Genomic DNA, 18,917 nt, shown 5'->3' with positions numbered 1-18,917 from the left:
TAATTTTGAAAAAGCTCCAATAGGACTTGTTCCTTGTAGAGCAAATGTGTGTCATAAAATGACAGTCCGAATCTAACCCAAAAAGTCTAGTGGTCTATTAAAAAGCTGGTGGTCGATCTGTCAATTTCTTTAGTTGTTTCAATTCATGGTAGGCCACAAGCGTCTATCGAGGCTATTTTCCGGTAATCTGCCGGCTATGTTTTAATTGGTCGAGTTGTTCTGAAACGGGATATAAAAGTCAATGCCACACGTTTTAAAACTTTGCTTGTTGAACAGTTGTTGTAGAGCGGAGTGGTGTTTTTGTTTTCGAAAGATATGTGAGAAGGTAGGTTTGAAAAAAAATTGCTCTAAGCGAGAATGTTCTGATCACATGGGGCTTTTTCGAAGCAGTTTAATAGTTTCAACTCTAATTTTTCCAGTTGAACTGTATTAACTCGTAATTGTACGTTTGGAAGCGTTGATCATCGGAAGCACTTAAACATGCGGTTTTGGGCTCATTTTGTCGTTTAGACGTTTTCACAGTTAATGTATCTCCTTAATAGATTTTTTGCGTTGTGCGTGTTTTTGGATGCAGTCAGTTTGTTTGGCTATATTGGTGTTCATTTGATTTTTACTGATTTTAGTTGTTTTTGACCACGAAAATCTTTTTAGTTTTGTCAAATTTTGGAGCTATTTTTGAAGGTGTTTCCTTATTCCTTGTTTTTTTGTTCTTTTTGGAAAACTTGAGTTCAATTTTCTATATTCTGCTTAGAACTATTCTTTGGGAGGTGTTCCTACTGATGACCTTTGAAAATTTGAAAGGCCAGTTTTCACTGAATGAATTGGGGAATTTTTTTTTTAATTTTTGCTCTGACCTTTTTTAGGTGTTCCGTGTTCTTGAGTGGGTGTTATTATTCACCAATTGAAAACCAGCAATATTACAGAAATTTTCGAGAACTTTTAGGTATTTGTGCAAAAAAGTATTGTAATATGATTTCGAATTTCTTTTGGTTTTCGTTTCCACTCCTTTTTCCCCAATTTTATAGGGCAGTGTAGATCCATTTGTTTTTTTTATCTTGCGTCACAAGATCAAGTACAGAAACTGTATTAGAAGATCTGTGAAGGAAAAGTGGTTTGGATTTGCAACCTGTGAAGAATCTTCAGGAAAATGTTATCAGATTAGGCTTTTTTTATTTGTTTTTCTTAAGTTGATTGGTAAAATAAACCAATAATAGTCAAAAGAAATTTTGTCTTACGCTTTGTGAGTAACGTTAAGATGGGGCCTAAGTGATTTTTAGCTTGGAGTTGATTCGGAGTCTTCCGGCTACGTTTTTTTAAATCACTTATTGGAGTGGGCTTTCAATTCAAGAATGAAACGAAACGCGTGAAAATTTGGAGTTGTGCGGGGCCGTAAACATATGGGGAGAATAGATCCTTTCGCTAAGTGGCAGTACTGTTTACCCGGGAGTAAGAATAGGGCTTTGGCATGATATGTTTGGTTACTTGACACAGTACGCAATGCCATAATACCCAATTTATTCATGTTTTTCCTTCACTAATTTGATGACCACTTAGTTTCTATTACTAGAGCATGTTTTTCTCTACTTAAACGAATAAATTGATCTCATGTTTCGTGGCTACGGTTGAGTTGTTTTTCAGATTGTTATTGGTAAGTTCATTTGAGTGAATTGCTGAAGCATTCTTTGTTGCTACCTCGCAATACTTACCCTCTGGAATCCGAATTACCAGTTCTTTTTAATTAAGAAACAGCAGGAGCATTAGAAGATGCCGGACCACTTGGGAAAAGACATGCGGAAGGTGAAGCCGGCCGAGGAGAAGGATGAGAAGCCAATTGAGGTGTTGGATGAGGGAGACATTGCCATTCTGAAGAACTACGGGGCAGGTGCATATGCCAAAGCCATCAAGAAGACAGACGATGACATCAAAGCCATCCTGAAAAGTAAGCCTAACACTTCAACCATTCATGTGCTGATTGTTTCATCGTTGTTTGATGATGACAGAGCTGAGGTTATTAGTAGCCGCAAAGCGACAACGGGGGCTTTTATTTGCCTTCTCTTGGTTTTAATACAATCCGAAGATTTGGATTGTATTGGGGCGCTGTCTTATGATCTGTTCACTCATTTTCACTATTTTTGAAGTCAAATTGAAGTGATAATTTTGGTCAAGCTGAAACAGGAAGTGGGGCAAAAAAGCGAGTGGTTTTGCGGCGTGAGAAAACGGTGTTTGAACAATAATTCGCGTTCTTGCTTTTTTGTTCACATGCGGTAATTTGATAACGGTTTTTTACAGTTTTTTTCGATTTTTTATCGGATTTTTTAGATCCCTTTATAGTCCATTGTAGGTCTATTTTTTTTAGTCAATGAAAATTCTTTGAATTATAGGTCAGGACTTGTCCTATGTTTTGTTCATGACCTTGAGTAGGCTTTAAGTTGCTTAGTGTACTGAAGCTGCTGGTAGCGTCTAAATTTCATGTGAAGTGCTCACTTTTTCAATGTTCTTGGCCAAAAACTTGGGCTGTTCTTGTTTTTTGTCCGAGTTTTTTAGAGCGGTTCTTCACTTGACATTGGTTGAAGCTCATAGAAGGCTTGTGAATGCTAGAAATGCTGTCCATGCCTGTTTTCTTAGGTATATATTTATGTAATGCAATTCTTCTTAGGTATATATTTATGTTGTAGTGATTTTTGCAATTTTTTTCAAGTTTTTCGAAAGTTTGCCAAGGAAATAGTTTTGAAGATATTAATATCCGGAATTCTAGCAAGTTTTCATTAAAGATTGCCTTCAAGTTTTTGTGAATCTTTTCGTTTTCCGAGTTTTCGATCTTTAGATACTTGATATTTTTTGCGACAATGGATTTGTTTAGAAGATATTATCAGGAATTTCACTAAAATTTGCCTTTCCGTTAGAGTTGTTCTAAGTCAGACAATAATTCAATAGCTTTAAAAACTTTTAAGCTTTTGAAACTTTATTGTTCATTTTCGAATTTCCTGAATTCCTCCTTCAGTTCTTTGGGTTGTATTTCAGGACTTGTCCTGCTCTGTTTTTTTCAAGGTTTTTGTTACGATCATATGACGTCACAATCACTTCAAATCTGCTTTTTGTTCATTCGTTCATGGAACTTCAACTGAATTGCGTTCATGAAGTCACTTTTGATTCATAGTGGAGAGTCTTAGTGGAGTTTTCTGTTCATTTGTGTGGCTAAGTTTTTTGAGCATACGTGACCTACTCCATCACTCTGAAATTGACTTCTCCATAGTTTCTAAAATAAGGTCGAGTTGAAGGTGAAGTCGTGTTACTCTAGTTTTAGGTTATTTGAGTGCGGATAATAGAAGCAGCAATCAGGTAAAGAGATTCTTAATCATATAACATCTCAGCGGACACTGCGGATCTACGAATCTTTTGCGGCTATTTTCTGGCAATCTGTCAGCTACATTTGGTTTGTTAATAGCCGCACAGCGATAGCTGGGGCTATTATTAGCCTGGTGGTTTTTTTACGACTCGAAGAGGAGTATTGGTTTTTGTTTTTTTTTACCGGAAGCACTATTCGTTCAGACGGCTAAAAGCAAAAATGATTAAATTTGCCATGTGAACTGATGGTTTTTGAAGGAGAAAAGCTTTTCTGATTATGCTCTGCGTTCAGTGAAGAACTTTTCGACTTTGAAAAGTGTTTTTTTTTTACAAATTGGCTTATATAGATAACCGATTTTAGGCCTTTTTTCATCCAATTGACCGTTTTTGCTTGTAATTTAGTTTATTCTGGAAATAATTTTTGTTCGACGATGAATATGCAAACCTCGAAATTGATACCACAGTCTTTTTGAGAGCCTAATAATGCGTTTCAATTTCAAAATAGGCACATTCTCAATTAATTTTCGGCTTTTTTGCAATATTTTTTTCATTTTTGGACATTTAATCGGACTTTATTTTTGTTTGTTTTTAGTCGTTTGTTTTTATTTTGCTTTCAATTATTAGAATTTTTTGCATGTTTGGAGAATTTAATTTTTGTTTTATTCTCAACTTATAACTTTTTTGACGTTAGTCTTTGAAGTCAGTGAACATTTTTTAATTTGGAAATATTTTAGAAACTTTTTATTGTTTCGAATCTTGGAACTGTTATGGTAGTACTTAATGGGCACAAGAGGATGGCTATTTCATTTTTACTAAGCCTCGAATGCTAAAAAGTTTAATGTTTTTGTTTTTCTATTTCAATTTTCAGTTTGGTTTTCACTTTTCAAAAAACTTTTTTGTTTAGTTGTTTGGAAGTCTTTTCTGTTTTTACCATGTATCCATATTCTCCAAACTCTAGCAAGTGTCATTCTAAACTTGGCCTAACATCTATAGTTTTGTTTTATTCCATCGGCTGTTATCAGCTGTTGAAAAATTTTTGTTGAATAATTTTGGCCTTTTTTCTTATTTTATTTTTGGTTTGCAATTGATTTAATTTAATATAATTCAGCTCTGAGAATGTGCTGAAATTTGGTTCAAAAAGTTTGACTGATTATTGTTTTCTGCGAATTTTCATATATGCGCGGTTTTTTGGTTTTAGAAGTTTTTTGCTATTGAGTATTCCGTTTTCTTTTTTTGATTTAATTAATGTTTGCAATAGTTTGGACTCAATTTGTTTGATATCTGCAGCGAGACATAAGTATATCTTATTTTTGCCTGGTTTTCTGTGACTTTGGAAAGAATCATGAGTCCTAAATTTTAGTATTCTTTCTTTTCAAAGATTCAATTATTTTCTAATACTGTCATCTACTCTGTGCTTTCACAGGTTGTTTTTTTAGGTCGCTTAGTTGATTGCGGCGTTCTATGTTCTTAAATTGAGTATCACGGGTTTTTCATGACAATTTTTAGCCCTTTCTGTTTTGAGCCCATTGGTATTTCACCATCCCTAAAAATTTTGGCCATTTTAACATTACCAAATTTGTTTATTAATAAAATTTTGCGACATCAAGACTACAGTAATTTTTCTGTCTACATTTTTTTTCCGTTGTAAATCTGATCGTGTTTTGTTTTTTTATCGATTGATGTAATTTAATAAATTTTAACTTTTTCTAATGATGTCAATACTGAAATCTTTCTCGTGGTGACAACGGTGTAGGTTTTTATAAAGTCAATTGTGATGAGGCAAAGGATAATGGTTTCAGTTGAATTTACGGTTTTTGTAAATTTCCGACGGATCGAGCCGTTTCCTGATTTCTTCCGGCTATGTTCCTATGGTTTTTTTTACCGGAAGTACTTTTCGTTCAGACGGCGGTTTGACCAAAAACCGAAAGAATAAAATTGCCGTGTAAACTTCAAATTGCCGTGAAAAGTACTTCAAGAGAATTTTTTGATCATGCGCTTCGAGCAGTGATTGACTTTTCGACTTTGTAGAGTGTTTTTTTTGCAGAATGACTCATATAGATTATGATTTTTAGCCGTTTTCGGCCAAAAAGTTATTTGCTTATAATTAAAGTTTTTGTAGAAATAATTTCAACTGAAGCTGTGTTATAATGTGAACCTCTGAAATTGAAGCCACAGTGTTAAATAATGCGTTTTAAATCCTAAACGAGCACATGTTTCACAAATTTCTTGTTTGGCTATTTAAAACAGTTTCTTAAATTTGAATCCTAAAGTTGACCTTTTTTCGAAAAGCAGTGCATATGGAAGTTAACCTTTGATATTTCATGCATTGAATGCCTCTTTATAGCGTGACGTATAATTGTTTTTATAGAATTGTACACATTTTGGCAGTTTTTTGTCCTATTTTTCTGTTTTTATTTTTTTTTGTTTAATTACTAGAAAAAGTATTTTTGTTTACTGCCAGGGATCCGATTTTATTTTTACTTATCTTTAAATGATTTGTTGCGGTTAGTATTTGAAATTCTGCAAGTTTTTTGCATAAGTTCAATTTTGAAAAAGTTTTTGATAATTTTATGGCAAAAATTTTTTATTTCCAATCTTTGAACTATGTTTCTACATTTTACATTTTAATCTATAAAGGAGTTTGGCTATGTAATTTTATGCTAAATAAAAAATTGTAATTATTTTCTACTTCATTTTGTTGCGATAATTTTTTCTACGAATATTATTGCGGTCTTAGTTTTAATTTCAAACATTTTTTTGCTTTTGAATTATATTCTGTTTCTTTTGTCTTTTTGCTGACTAATTCGAATATTTTTCAACTATTTTGCTGATTTTCAGTCTTTTTGCGTCTTTTGGCGTATTGTGTCGTTTTGTTGAATTTATTGGTAATTGAATTAGAGCCCCATGCCTTGGAGTTGTTTCCGGAATTCTTCAGGCTATATTTTTATTTAGTCCTCAAGACTTTTTTACGACCATATGTCACAATCACTTCAAATCTGTTTTTTTTTGTTCATGCAATTTCAACTGAATTGTGTGCGTGACGTCATTTTTCACTCTTATGGGAGCGATTTTTTTGTTCATTTGAGTGATTAAGTTTTTGGTCGCGCATACGTACCTCACTCGCAAAAATGACTTCCTGACTTTTCTTTACTTTAATTCATTGAGATAAGGTCAAGTGAGTGCGTGTCACTCTAATTGGAGGTTATTTCAGAGCAGCTAATAGAAGCAGCAATAAGTTAAACAGATTCTTAATCAAAGTATAACATCTCGGCATTTAATAAAAAGAAATGTCTTTTTGGTCCGTTTCTTTTACTTTTTTGAGACTGCAGCTCTACGAAACTATTGCGGCTATTTTGTGCAATCTGCCAGCTATGTTTTGGAATTGGGGAACATTGTTAAAAAAGAATTTAGTAAGCTGAATTGGAAATGTTTGGGTATTTTTTTAGGTGTCATAAAGGAAACAACTACAAGGAAACTATGTATTTTAGGCTTCACAATGGAACGTTTCTTAAAACAGTCAAAGTTTGCATTTAATATGCTTGTAATATTGCTATGTCGATTTTGATAATGCAACACGTCAAAAAGGAACGTTCAACTGAAAATCTTTTAGGAGTGAATGAGTTGACTGGAATCAAGGAGAGTGACACTGGACTGGCTCCTCCTGCTCTCTGGGATCTGGCAGCTGACAAACAGGCACTCCAGGTACAAAATCCACTTGCAAACAGGGAAACCAGAGTTAGAAATAGATTTAGGCTTACTAGCACTAAGTTAGGATTTTGTGAAAGTCACCGAGTTTTCTACTCTAAGCTTCATTTTTTTAAATACATATTGAAATCAGTTGATTGTGTAGGGCGAACAACCTCTGCAAGTTGCTCGAGTCACGAAAATAATCCAAAGCGGTGACTCGTCTGAAGATGCCAAGTATATAATCAATGTGAAACAATTCGCCAAGTTCGTGGTGGATTTGAGTGATAATGTCGCCCCTACAGACATCGAGGAGGGAATGAGGGTGGGAGTTGACAGGAACAAGTACCAAATCCACTTGCCCCTTCCTCCCAAAATTGACCCAACTGTCACAATGATGCAGGTTTGAATAGAGTTCATTTTGACCATTTCAGTTCAGAATGCAGACCGAGTTCCCGAAAATGAGCAAAATGAGATTTTTAAAGCCATATGAGAACTCAATTATGCATAAATGATAGCATTTTGAGTTTTGGGAAATTTCTAGGTTCATTTAATTAGAGCCATATCAAAAGCGCTGTTTCACATTGTTGTGCAGCAACCATCAAGTCGGAGAGCAAAAACTTGAAAACTTGTATCACCTCATTAACAGCGGTAGTTTTTTAACAGTTCATTAACAGCGGCAAATTGAATTTAGTGATTCTGTTTGTTGATAAACTTCTGATTTATATTTGCTCAATTTCTGATCAGTTTATATTTGCTTCAGTTGGAGAAATGTGGCTAAATTCAGTCAATTTTTGTAGTTTTGATCTTGGTCTCTTTGAACCTTTTTAATAGCCGCCCTCATCTTCTCAGCCGGCTATTATAGCGCTCCTATTTTTTACAATTCAAAGAATTTGAATTGTATTGGGGCGCTGTCTTTTTGTTAAGATCTGTTCACACATTTTCATGATTTTTGAAGTCAAATTGGAGTAGTAATTTTGGTCACGCCGAAACAGGAAGTGGAGCGAAAACGCGAGTGGTTTTGCGGCGTGATTTTTTTTGCTCTAAATTTAAAGTAGAGTGAGAAAACGGTGTTTGAACAAAAATTCGCTTTCTCGCTAGTAGTTTTTTGTTCACATGCGGCAATATCACTTTGATTTTTACAGTTTTTTGATTTTTTGGATCGGATTTTTTCTAAATGGTTTTCCCAATCCATTCATAGTCCGTTCTTGGTCTAGTTTTCTGTTTAGTCAATGAAAATTCTTCGAATTTTACGTCAGGACTTGTCCTGCTATGTTTAATAGCCGCCCTCATCTTCTCAGCCGGCTATTATAGCGCTCCTATTTTTTTTACTTCGTCGAATAAAAAACTGTTTCGCTTTACCTCATTTTGCCGCTTTTTCATCATTTTGCGTGAAATCTTTTTGACTTTTCTAGGCTAGTTTCTCTCTTCTCTCATTCTGCTGAAGGTGATTTTGAACATCAGTTGCTCAGCAAAGCAATTCAAAATGAACGGAGTCAGTATAAAAAATTGAAGTCAGAAATAGAAACGGGATAAACCCTTAAAGCCCAATTTTAGATGCCCGCTATTTGAACATCGTCCCTATAAGTCTTAGTTACCATCTCTAATGCTTATTGGCATTGATAGTAGCCCCTGTAGCCTCTCTCTAAGAAACGGAAGTATTTCAATCCCAATCATGCTTATTGGAGTCAACGGCGGCTATTTTCCGGCAATCTGCCGGGTATGTTTTTTTATTTCGTCGAACTTTTCGCTTTACCCATTTTGCCGATTTTTCAACAGTTTGCAAGAAATCTTTGACTTCTCTAGGCTAGTTTCACTATTCTGCAATTCTGCTCAAAGTTCTTTTAAACAGCAGCTGCTCAGCAAAGCAATTCAAAATGAAGAGAGTCAGTATAAGAAATCAAAGTCAGAAATAGAAACGGGATAAACTCAAAGGCCATTTTTAGATGCCCGGTACTTGAACTTTGTTTTCATAAGTTTTAGTTACTATCTATAATGCCTATTGGTATTTATACTAGACCTTGTAACCTCTCACTGAGAGACAGGAGTTTGTTCAATTACGAAATGTAATTCGCACTTAAAAATGTAATTCGCACTTAAAATCAAAATTGCACTTAAAAATATTTTTATACAAAAATCAATTTTCGTTCATATTTTCTTTTCTTTCAATCCCATTAGAGTTATGGGAATCAACGGCGGCTATTTTCCGGCTATCTGCCGGGTATGTTTGAATCTTCAGTTAGTTTTTCTATTTTTGAATCTTTTTGCCTCTTCATTTTGTCTTTGGGAATGATTTTCCTTCTTCAGTTGTTTGATAGCCGTCTCAGCCGGCTATTATGGCGCTCCTAATTTTTGTTTTACAATTCAAAGCGTTTGAATTGTATTGAGGTGCTGTCTTTTTTGAAATTTGTTCACACATTTTCATGATTTTTGAAGTCGAATTGGAGTAGTGATTTTGGTCACGCCGAAACCGGAAGTGGAGAGAAAAAGCGAGTGTTTTTGCGGCGTGAAATCTTTTAACTCTTACTTTCGAGTAGAGTGAGAAAACGGTGCTTGAACAAAAGTTTGCTTTTTGGCTGGTCGTTTTTTGTTCACATGCAGCTATTTCACTTTGATTTTTACTGGGTTTTTTCAATTTTGTGGATCGTTTTTTTTCTAAATGGTTTTCCAAATCCATTCATAGTTTATTCTACGCATTGTTTTTTGTTTGAGCCAAATTTTCATTCCTCGCTGGTGGTTTTTTTGTTCACGTGTGGCATTTGACATTGATTTTGTTTTTTAAAATTTTTATTGATTTTTTCAAAGTTGTTTTCCCAATTTACTCGTAGTCCGATCTAGGTCTAATTTTTTGTGTAGTCATCGAAAATTCTTTGAATTGTACGTCAGAACTTGTCCTGCTATATTTTTTAATTTCGTCGAACTTTTCGCTTTACCCATTTTGCCGCTTTTTCGACATTTTGCGTGAAATCTATTTGACTTCTCTAGGCTAGTTTCACTATTCTGCTCAAAGTTCTTTGAAACAGCAGCTGCTCAGCAAAGCAATTCAAAATATAGAGAGTCAGTATAAGAAATCAAAGTCAGAAATAGAAACGGGATAAACTCATAAAGCCCATTTTTAGATGCCCGGTACTTGAACTTTGTTCTCATAAGTTTTAGTTACTATCTATAATGCCTATTGGTATTGATACTAGACCTTGTAACCTCTCACTGAAAGACAGGAGTATGTTCAATTACGAAATGTAATTCGCACATAAAAAGGTAATTCGCACTTAAAATCAAAATAAATTGCACTTAAAAATGTTTTTATACAAAAATCAATTTTCGTTCATATTTTCTTTTTTTTTCAATCCCATTACAGTTATGGGAATCAACGGCGGCTATTTTCCGGCTATCTGCCGGGTATGTTTGAATCTTTAGTTAGTTTTTCTATTTTTGAATCTTTTTGCCTCTTCATTTTGTCTTTGGGAATGATTTTCCTTGTTCAATTGTTTGATAGCCGCCTCAGCGTCTCAGCCGGCTATTATGGCGCTCCTAATTTTTGTTTTACAATTCAAAGAGTTTGAATTGTATTGGGGCGCTGTCTTTTTTGAAATTTGTTCCTGCATTTTCATGATTTTTGAAGTCAAATTGGAGTAGTGATTTTGGTCACGCCGAAACTCGAAGTGGAGAGAAAAAGCGAGTGGTTTTGCGGCGTGAAATCTTTTAACTCTTACTTTCGAGTAGAGTGAGAAAACGGTACTTGAACAAAAATTTGCTTTTTGGCTGGTGGTTTTTTGTTCACATGCAGCTATTTCAATTTGATTTTTACAGTTTTTTTGATTTTTTTGATCGAGTTTTTTCTAAATGGTTTTCCCAATCCATTCTTAGTCCGTTCTTGGTCTAGTTTTCTGTTTAGTCAATGAAAATTCTTTGAATTCTACGTCAGGACTTGTCCTGCTATGTTTAATAGCCGCCCTCATCTTCTCAGCCGGCTATTATAGCGCTCCTATTTTTTTTACTTCGTCGAATAAAAAACTGTTTCGCTTTACCTCATTTTGCCGCTTTTTCATCATTTTGCGTGAAATCTTTTTGACTTTTCTAGGCTAGTTTCTCTCTTCTCTCATTCTGCTGAAGGTGATTTTGAACATCAGTTGCTCAGCAAAGCAATTCAAAATGAACGGAGTCAGTATAAAAAATTGAAGTCAGAAATAGAAACGGGATAAACCCATAAAGGCCAATTTTAGATGCCCGCTATTTGAACATCGTTCCTATAAGTCTTTGTTACCATCTCTAATGCTTATTGGCATTGATAGTAGCCCCTGTAGCCGCTCTCTAAGAAACAGAAGTACGTTCAACTACGAAATGCCATCAAAATAAATCGGACTTGAAAAATGTTTTTGTATAAAATCCTTTTTTTTTCAATATCTTCTATTCTTTCAATCCCAATCATGCTTATTGGAGTCAAAGGCGGCTATTTTCCGGCAATCTGCCGGGTATGTTTTTTTATTTCGTCGAACTTTTCGCTTTACCCATTTTGCCGGTTTTTCGACATTTTGCAAGAAATCTTTTTCTCTAGGCTAGTTTTACTATTCTGCCATTCTGCTCAAAGTTCTTTTAAACAACAGCTGCTCAGCAAAGCAATGCAAAATGAACAGAGTCAGTATCGAAATCAGAAATAGAACTGGGATAAACCCATAAAGCCCGATTTTAGATGCCCGTTACTCGAACTTTGTTCTTAGTTACCATCTCTAATGCTTATTGTTATTGATATTAGCCCCTGTGTCGTCTCACTACGAAACAGGAGTAAATATGTTCAGCACCAAAATGACATCAAATAGTTGGCACTTTAAATTTTTTGGTACAAAAATAATTTTCACTATTTTCTCTTCTTTCAATCCCATTCTTGGTTACGGGAATCAACGGTGGCTATTTTCCGACAATCTGCCGGGCGTGTTTATGTATTTTTCCTAGGAGTATTGTTACTAAGTGAAAAATATATTTCTCTTCAAATAATTGAGCATTTTTGCCGTTTGGAGTATTTTGCTCAGGTTTGAAGTGTTTTCAAGTCCTTAGGGGTGTCGTCTGGGTGCTCAATAAATAAATCTTAGAAACTTTTTAAATGTGCTTTGAGAACAATTTTTTGGATTTCGCAACTTTTAGAGTGTAATAGAAAACAGATTTTTATATTTTGTTCATTTCTTTTCATTTGCTAGCTTTTTGTCCTTTCTTGTTTTATCGTTTGCTTTTTCTAGCATATGATTTGCTGAACTCGAACTAACATCATCAGATGGTTTTTGGGTTTGGTTTTTCTCTTCAAATTCTGATTTGTTCTCTTCGTTTGCTGTTTCAAATTGATTGGTATAATTAATTAAATGTTTTATTAGTTTAGTGTTTGGCTAGGGCATAAGTTAAGTTTTACTTCGAGTTCGTTCTGGAGTCTTCCGGTTACGTTTTTGGTTGACTTCGTCGAATGAAAATTTGTTTCGCTTTACCGTAACTCACAGCTTGCTCTACAGTTTGAACTGTGACTTCTCCAGTCTAATTTTATTCTTCACTCATTCTGTTCAAAGTGCTTTTAAACAGAAGTTGCTCATTAAATCAATCTAAATTGAACGGAGTCATGAAAATGAAATCAAGAATAGAAATGGGATAAACCCATGAAGCCCAATTTTAGATGTCCACTACTTAAACTTTGTATTAGTCGTAGTTAACATACCATGCTTATTGGTATTGATTTTACCCCCTGTATCACCTCATTAAGTAACAGTAGTATCTGTAACTACGAAATGTCATGAAAACAGTTCACTTTTCAAAATGTTTTTGTACAAAAATGAATTTCATTTTTTTCTGTTCTTTCAATCCCAATCGAGGTAAAGGGAATCAATGGCGTTTATTTTCCGACAATATGCCGGGTTTGTTTTGAAAAGTGTTTGCTCAATTTGTCCTTCAAGCTCCTCTTTGCAAGACTCATCGTTTTACTGGCAATAGAAATGGGACTGTAAAACTATCTTTGTTTTGCTATTTTTATCAAATATGTCATGCGTGTATGGTTTGTGTTGTGTTGTATAGGTTGAAGAGAAGCCAGATGTGACGTATGCAGATGTGGGTGGATGCAAGGAGCAGATTGAGAAATTGAGGGAGGTGGTGGAGACGCCTCTCTTGCACCCCGAGAGATTCGTCAACTTGGGCATCGACCCTCCCAAGGGAGTCCTCCTATTCGGACCACCGGGCACAGGTACCTGCACCTAGCTCTATACCTGATACTTATCCAGAATATTGATGTTTTTGCGATACGGTTTGGTTTCATGGGGTTGTTTTTTAGCAATCTAAAAGGACCTCATTGCGATATAATTGAATGCAATAATGGAAGTCGGCATAATGGAATGCAATACCTTAATAGTACGATCATCAGATTTATATAGTATATCAGATATGAAGTTCTGTGCATAAAGGATGCCATGCGACTTATTGGTAGCCATCCAACTATTAAATAACTCTGATTATCTCCCTCTTTTGTAGGGAATCTAAGAGAGAAAATTGACCAATCAGGGAAGATATTGAAGTTTCAACGTACAAACTTAGTATAGTAACGTATAACCTACAAAGTCTAACGCTATTTCATATATCAGTTTTTGATTTTTCATGTGAAATTTTACTTGGTTATTTTGATATTCAGGAAAGACGTTGTGTGCGCGTGCAGTGGCCAACAGGACAGATGCATGTTTCATTCGTGTGATTGGGAGTGAGTTAGTGCAAAAGTACGTGGGAGAGGGTGCAAGAATGGTCAGAGAGTTGTTCGAAATGGCAAGATCCAAAAAGGTAACTCAATTGAAATCGAAACAATCGAATTATGAAATTTCTTCAAAATCAGAAATGGACAGATTTGTATAAACTTCTTTCTGAAATGCGGGCTTCTGGGCAAAATTAACGTTTAATATGGTAGCGTTTGCAATGAACGGTTTTTATGTGTCGTACGTATTGGTGGCAGGCCTGTATCATCTTCTTCGACGAGATAGACGCAATTGGAGGAGCGAGATTTGACGACGGAGCTGGTGGAGACAATGAGGTGCAGAGAACCATGTTGGAACTGATTAACCAATTGGACGGATTCGACGCACGAGGCAATATTAAGGTGGAGTAGTTTGCTAGTCGGAAAGAATCAGATCAATCGAACTTCTTTTATGCACAAAGAAAAACCTTAAGCGATATACTGTGTTGGTCAATTAGACGTTTTGAGTTGCTTAGTCGTTGTTTTGATTTGGTTAAACGGTAAACGTGGGCGCTTTTTATCGCATAAAAAACCTTAGCAAAATAAAATAGTTTAATCGTTGACATCGTTTAATCAGGTGCTAATGGCCACAAACAGACCAGACATTTTGGACCCAGCTTTGATGCGACCTGGTCGTCTGGATAGAAAAGTCGAATTTGGCCTCCCGGACTTGGAAGGCCGAGCCAATATCTTCAAAATTCACGCTCGTCAAATGTCAGTTGAAAAGGATATCCGGTATGAGCTACTGGCACGACTTTGTCCGAACAGCACAGGGGCTGATATTCGAAGTGTATGCACAGAGGCGGGCATGTTTGCAATCCGCGCAAGAAGAAAAATGGCCACCGAGAAAGACTTTTTAGAGGCTGTGAATAAAGTTATCAAAGCCTACGCTAAATTCAGTTCAACGCCTCGTTACATGACATACAATTGATATCTCATTTTATTTTGCTTTTGGTTGGAAACAAAGTCGGAAATGTAAGTTTGAGGTAAAAAAATTATTCAGTGATAGATGTTAATTGATGTAAATTTGATGTTTGTGAAAGGCTTTTCCGTTAGAGTTAGAGAAGTTGGTTGAGTTCAGTGGAATTTGACATATTCACTGACCTGTGGAAAACAAAGGTTGTTTGAGAAAATATTCAATGGACAGTTGATGTAATCTGGTATTACGCGACTGTTCCGTTGGTGGTTCTGCTGAATGAGCACGTACTGATACGTCAAAACAAATAGTCCAATATGGAGTGTGCCGACGGAGTTGAATTTGCGTAGATCGAAATGCTATAATGAGAACTGGACCGCATTTTTCCTAAGCCCTGCTTGGCCGATTCTTGTGTATTGCCGTCACCCGTGTCGAATTTTTTCCCCAAAAAGATGTAAAATTAGGGGAGTAATCGGGGGAATTTTTAGCCAATTCCCCTCAAAACTCTTACATCATTATTATATTGGGGGTAATTCGATGCAGGGGGGGGGGGGGTAAAACGAGGCAAGAGTAAGGGTAATGGGGGGTAAAACGAAGCAAGAGGAGTGGGGTAATCGGGGGGGTAAAACGAAGCAAGAGTAGTGGCGTAATGGGGGTAAAACGACGCAAGAGTAATGGCTAATGGGGGTAAAACGACGCAAGAGTCGGGGGTTAAATTTATCCATTCCCCCTTCACTCTTCCATCATTTTTTAAAATGCTTGAAAACATGTCTCCATAGGCGTGCACCGCCACGATAGAGAGACGTGGCCACGGAGTGTCAGAGTCTCAGACCACACAAGATAAAGGACATCTGATTTAATTTGCCAGAGCTTTTGATGTATTTTACACTTAAATAAATTTGAACCAATGCAATGTTTTGATTTATCGAAATAGGAGATCAGGTCTGCATATACTTGCATCACTTTCGGCGCTGAGCAGGATAGGCTCTAGTTCATAGCACCCTCGAATCAAAACTTATTTGGTCCAATAGATTGAACCATTGCTATAAACAGGATTAATTACAGCAAAATCGCTCCACTATATGATGGCAGTGTTCCAATTACTTTATCCCGGTACAGTGGACTGATTAACGTGTTCAATATTTTGAAACTCCTCAATGGTTGACATGGAAGACACTGGTATGATTTTGCAGTTGCCAAAGCTCACTGTTTCCAAGAAGCATTGCTCCTATCGAATAGTTCATGCTGAAAGCAAATACATACTATGAAAGAATTCCTTTTAAAGACAAATTGTAGTCCCGCTTTAAACTATTTGCGAAAAGTTGACATTCAGCTTAGATGGGCGACCACCGTGAATTGTACACTCAAAGAATTTTGTGGGGTTTTGGGCTCAAACCAAACACGATTGTGTGGATGTATCGGGAGTTGAATTGATATTGGGTGGTTCTATGAACTGATTCACTTATAATGACAAGGCTAATTTTTTACCAAGTAATACAAGTCAATATTTTGTCAAATGTTTGGAAGAAGCATTGAATCAGATCGTCGCTGCAAAAAAAAATACTAATGACCTTAATCAACCTATTGATTCTGATACATAGCGCAGTAAGACCAGAGGACTTCAAAAAAACTTTTTAGATAAAGAATGCTGAATTGACTCTGCAATTGACAACTCAACAATACAAGCTGAAAAAGTAAAAAGCGGACGCTCAAAAAGTAGCTGCAAACTTTGATCGTTATTTTCCCAGCACTGTGAACTAATTTAATAGCTCGTATAAGGTTGTAAACAGAAAGTTAAATTAACGATGCAAACAAAACGAGGTCCGACGATCTCCGCCATAAAGGGGCACGACAAAAAATCAAATTAAAGCAACAAGCATTGATTAATGTCTATTTTTAACAAGCATTGAAACTCAATGTATATTTTTAGAAAAAGTTTATAGTCAAAATAGAATCCGATAAAAACATAAATTATATTGACATGCATTTAACCAGCGAAGATAGCAAACTTTACTGCATATGATTAAAATAAAGCCCAAAAACAAAAAGGGGCAAAGTTAAAAAATACATTTAAACTTGTTGAAAACATTTTATTTCGAAGTCATGAAAAACATTAGTTGTAAATTAAAATCATTAAATGGCCTGATTTTTACCTCCATAGGAATCAATTCAGTTCCATCGCAATACAAAACACAACCCAACTACATAAATTAGTAGAGTTAGAAACCAAAAACTTCAAAAAAAAAATGAGAGAACACGGTGTCGAAGCTTTCAGTATCGTAACCTTAATTGCGCTTTCTCCCAACGTCCTTAAATTATATGCGACTTGTTATTATTCTGAAATTTGAACAAGGTAGCTAAAAAGAACGTCAACACAATTTGTAAATGTCCAAAAATAAAAAAGTTTGGAAACGTGTATCAGCGCCCAAAAAATCAAATAAACGTTACAACAGCAAAAAAACTCTCACTAGGAATACGATGCAATCTCGGTTTTTTTGCTAAGAATACGCTACAGGTGTATAGAAAAGAGATAGAACGCTGCAAATTGAAAAAAAAACATTAATTTTTTGAAAACAAATTTTTTAAACTAATTCAATTCAACCATGATCTTTCAATTAAAAAATAAGATTAAATTAACAATTAAGGAACCCAAATGGAAATGTCATTATGGAAAACACGTCAGAAGACTAAAAGAACAACGAACAGATGTAGAACTCAAAGTTTACAAACAATTTTTACAAAAGACGGTGCTGAAGCCAAAAAAAACCTTGATCTTTTTTATGAAAATATAAGGTATGTCCATTGGCCTTTATCTGCTTATATATTTTATTAGTCAAAAATTGAGTTGTGAATTGAAACGATTGCGGTTTGTAAAAAAATAAAAAATCAGAAAAATCAAAACTTTTAAAAGAAGAAAAGCGGTCCATTACAAACTATTTTTTTTTATTTGTTCGATTCCACTATTAGACCAACACTAGTCTTCCTGCTTCTCCTGCTTGTCAGTTCAAGCAATTACTTACTCTGGGTAACACCGAATTAGCTAATTTGACTGTAAAATCAATAAACTCAATAATTGATGAAATTTGTTAACTTATTGATATCTGTAAGCGAAAAGCCATTGGAAATCAACCAAAAGCATCGATAATTTTTAAATGGAAATTTAGATAGCCAATAAGACCTTTGAAAAATTGGATTAGAAAGATAATAAAAAACAATAATCGCTCGCAAATCAAAAGAATTCAAAAAAAAATTACAAAAACGGTTTTGCAGCTATAAAAATAATGTGCTCTACTCAGAGAAAACAATTATTAATCATCGGGCCTCAATTTCAACATGAACATACACAAGACCTCTCAATAAATGAATCTAGAAAACAGAAAGAAAACAGAAATGTTGTCAACTGGGACCAAAAAAACACCAAAATCGTCTTTGAAACAAATACAGAGCCAAATTACAGTCCTCTTCACATTTCATCGCAAAATCCACGCGGAGAGCCTGATATCGCCTTGCTATCGTTGAGCTTCTGTTAAAAAACTTCAATTTTGCAACAAAATATTTTTTGAATAGATATTTTGACACTGAAAAGTTTTAGTATATCAAAAATAAATGCATTTCTGATACATTTTGATCGATTTAATATAACAAAAAGCCGCCCAATTTTTAGTTTCAGAACACTTTTTGAGGAACTTTGGATAAAAACAGCACTTATCTGGTTAAATTGTGATCGTATCAGCAGTTTTTGTGTCTGCACAGCCACTGAATACGGAAAAAGTGGGCTAAAGAAGCAGTTGTGATGCCATTTTTCATGAAAAATGAAAAAAAAGAAACACTTTTTAAATTAGCCGCAATTTAAGCTAAAAGAGTTATTTCAAACACTTCAGCAACCCTCTTTTATCTTTATACTTGAAACCAATGAGACTATGGTTGACGTTTTTACAATAATTTTAGCTAAATGGGTTTTAATTTCAGCAAAAACACTCATATATCTGTACAATGAATGTATCGATCGGAGGAAAAAGACTGAACAAAGAAACTTAGTTGAGCATATAGCCCCTCCCCCATGCAGAAGTTTCCTGATCTACTCAAATATAGTAGGGTAAATAGAATCTTTGTCAAAAATTGTAGTCTATTTCGTGGAAGATGACTGTACAAAACTTCGGTCTTTACAATTGATTGATATGATTTCAAAAAATTTAAAAATTATAAGTTTCTGTACATATAAAT

General features: G+C 35.1%; 2 protein-coding genes across 2 annotated transcripts in view; both read left to right on the top strand.

Moving 5' to 3' along the window:
* The first annotated feature begins 1,608 nt into the window (after positions 1-1,608).
* LOC142341709 (26S proteasome regulatory subunit 7) lies at positions 1,609-14,822 on the top strand. The gene is made up of 7 exons (XM_075392868.1): positions 1,609-1,939; positions 6,956-7,047; positions 7,196-7,432; positions 13,078-13,243; positions 13,685-13,827; positions 13,997-14,140; positions 14,355-14,822. The coding sequence occupies exons 1-7, from the start codon at positions 1,765-1,767 to the stop codon at positions 14,706-14,708; spliced, it is 1,311 nt and encodes a 436-aa protein (XP_075248983.1). The 5' UTR covers positions 1,609-1,764; the 3' UTR covers positions 14,709-14,822.
* A 1,370-nt stretch (positions 14,823-16,192) lies between these two features.
* LOC142341708 (uncharacterized) overlaps positions 16,193-18,917 on the top strand; it is a 72,339-nt gene continuing 69,614 nt past the window's right edge. The window contains exon 1 of the mRNA XM_075392865.1: positions 16,193-16,409. The gene's annotated coding sequence lies outside the window, so the exon portion shown is untranslated. The remainder of the gene's footprint in view (positions 16,410-18,917) is intronic.

This window comes from Convolutriloba macropyga, chromosome 6 (genome assembly GCF_964194025.1).
Source record: "Convolutriloba macropyga chromosome 6, txConMacr16.3, whole genome shotgun sequence".
Taxonomy (NCBI): Eukaryota; Metazoa; Xenacoelomorpha; order Acoela; family Convolutidae; genus Convolutriloba; species Convolutriloba macropyga.
This window is presented reverse-complemented; position numbering and strand designations above follow the sequence as displayed.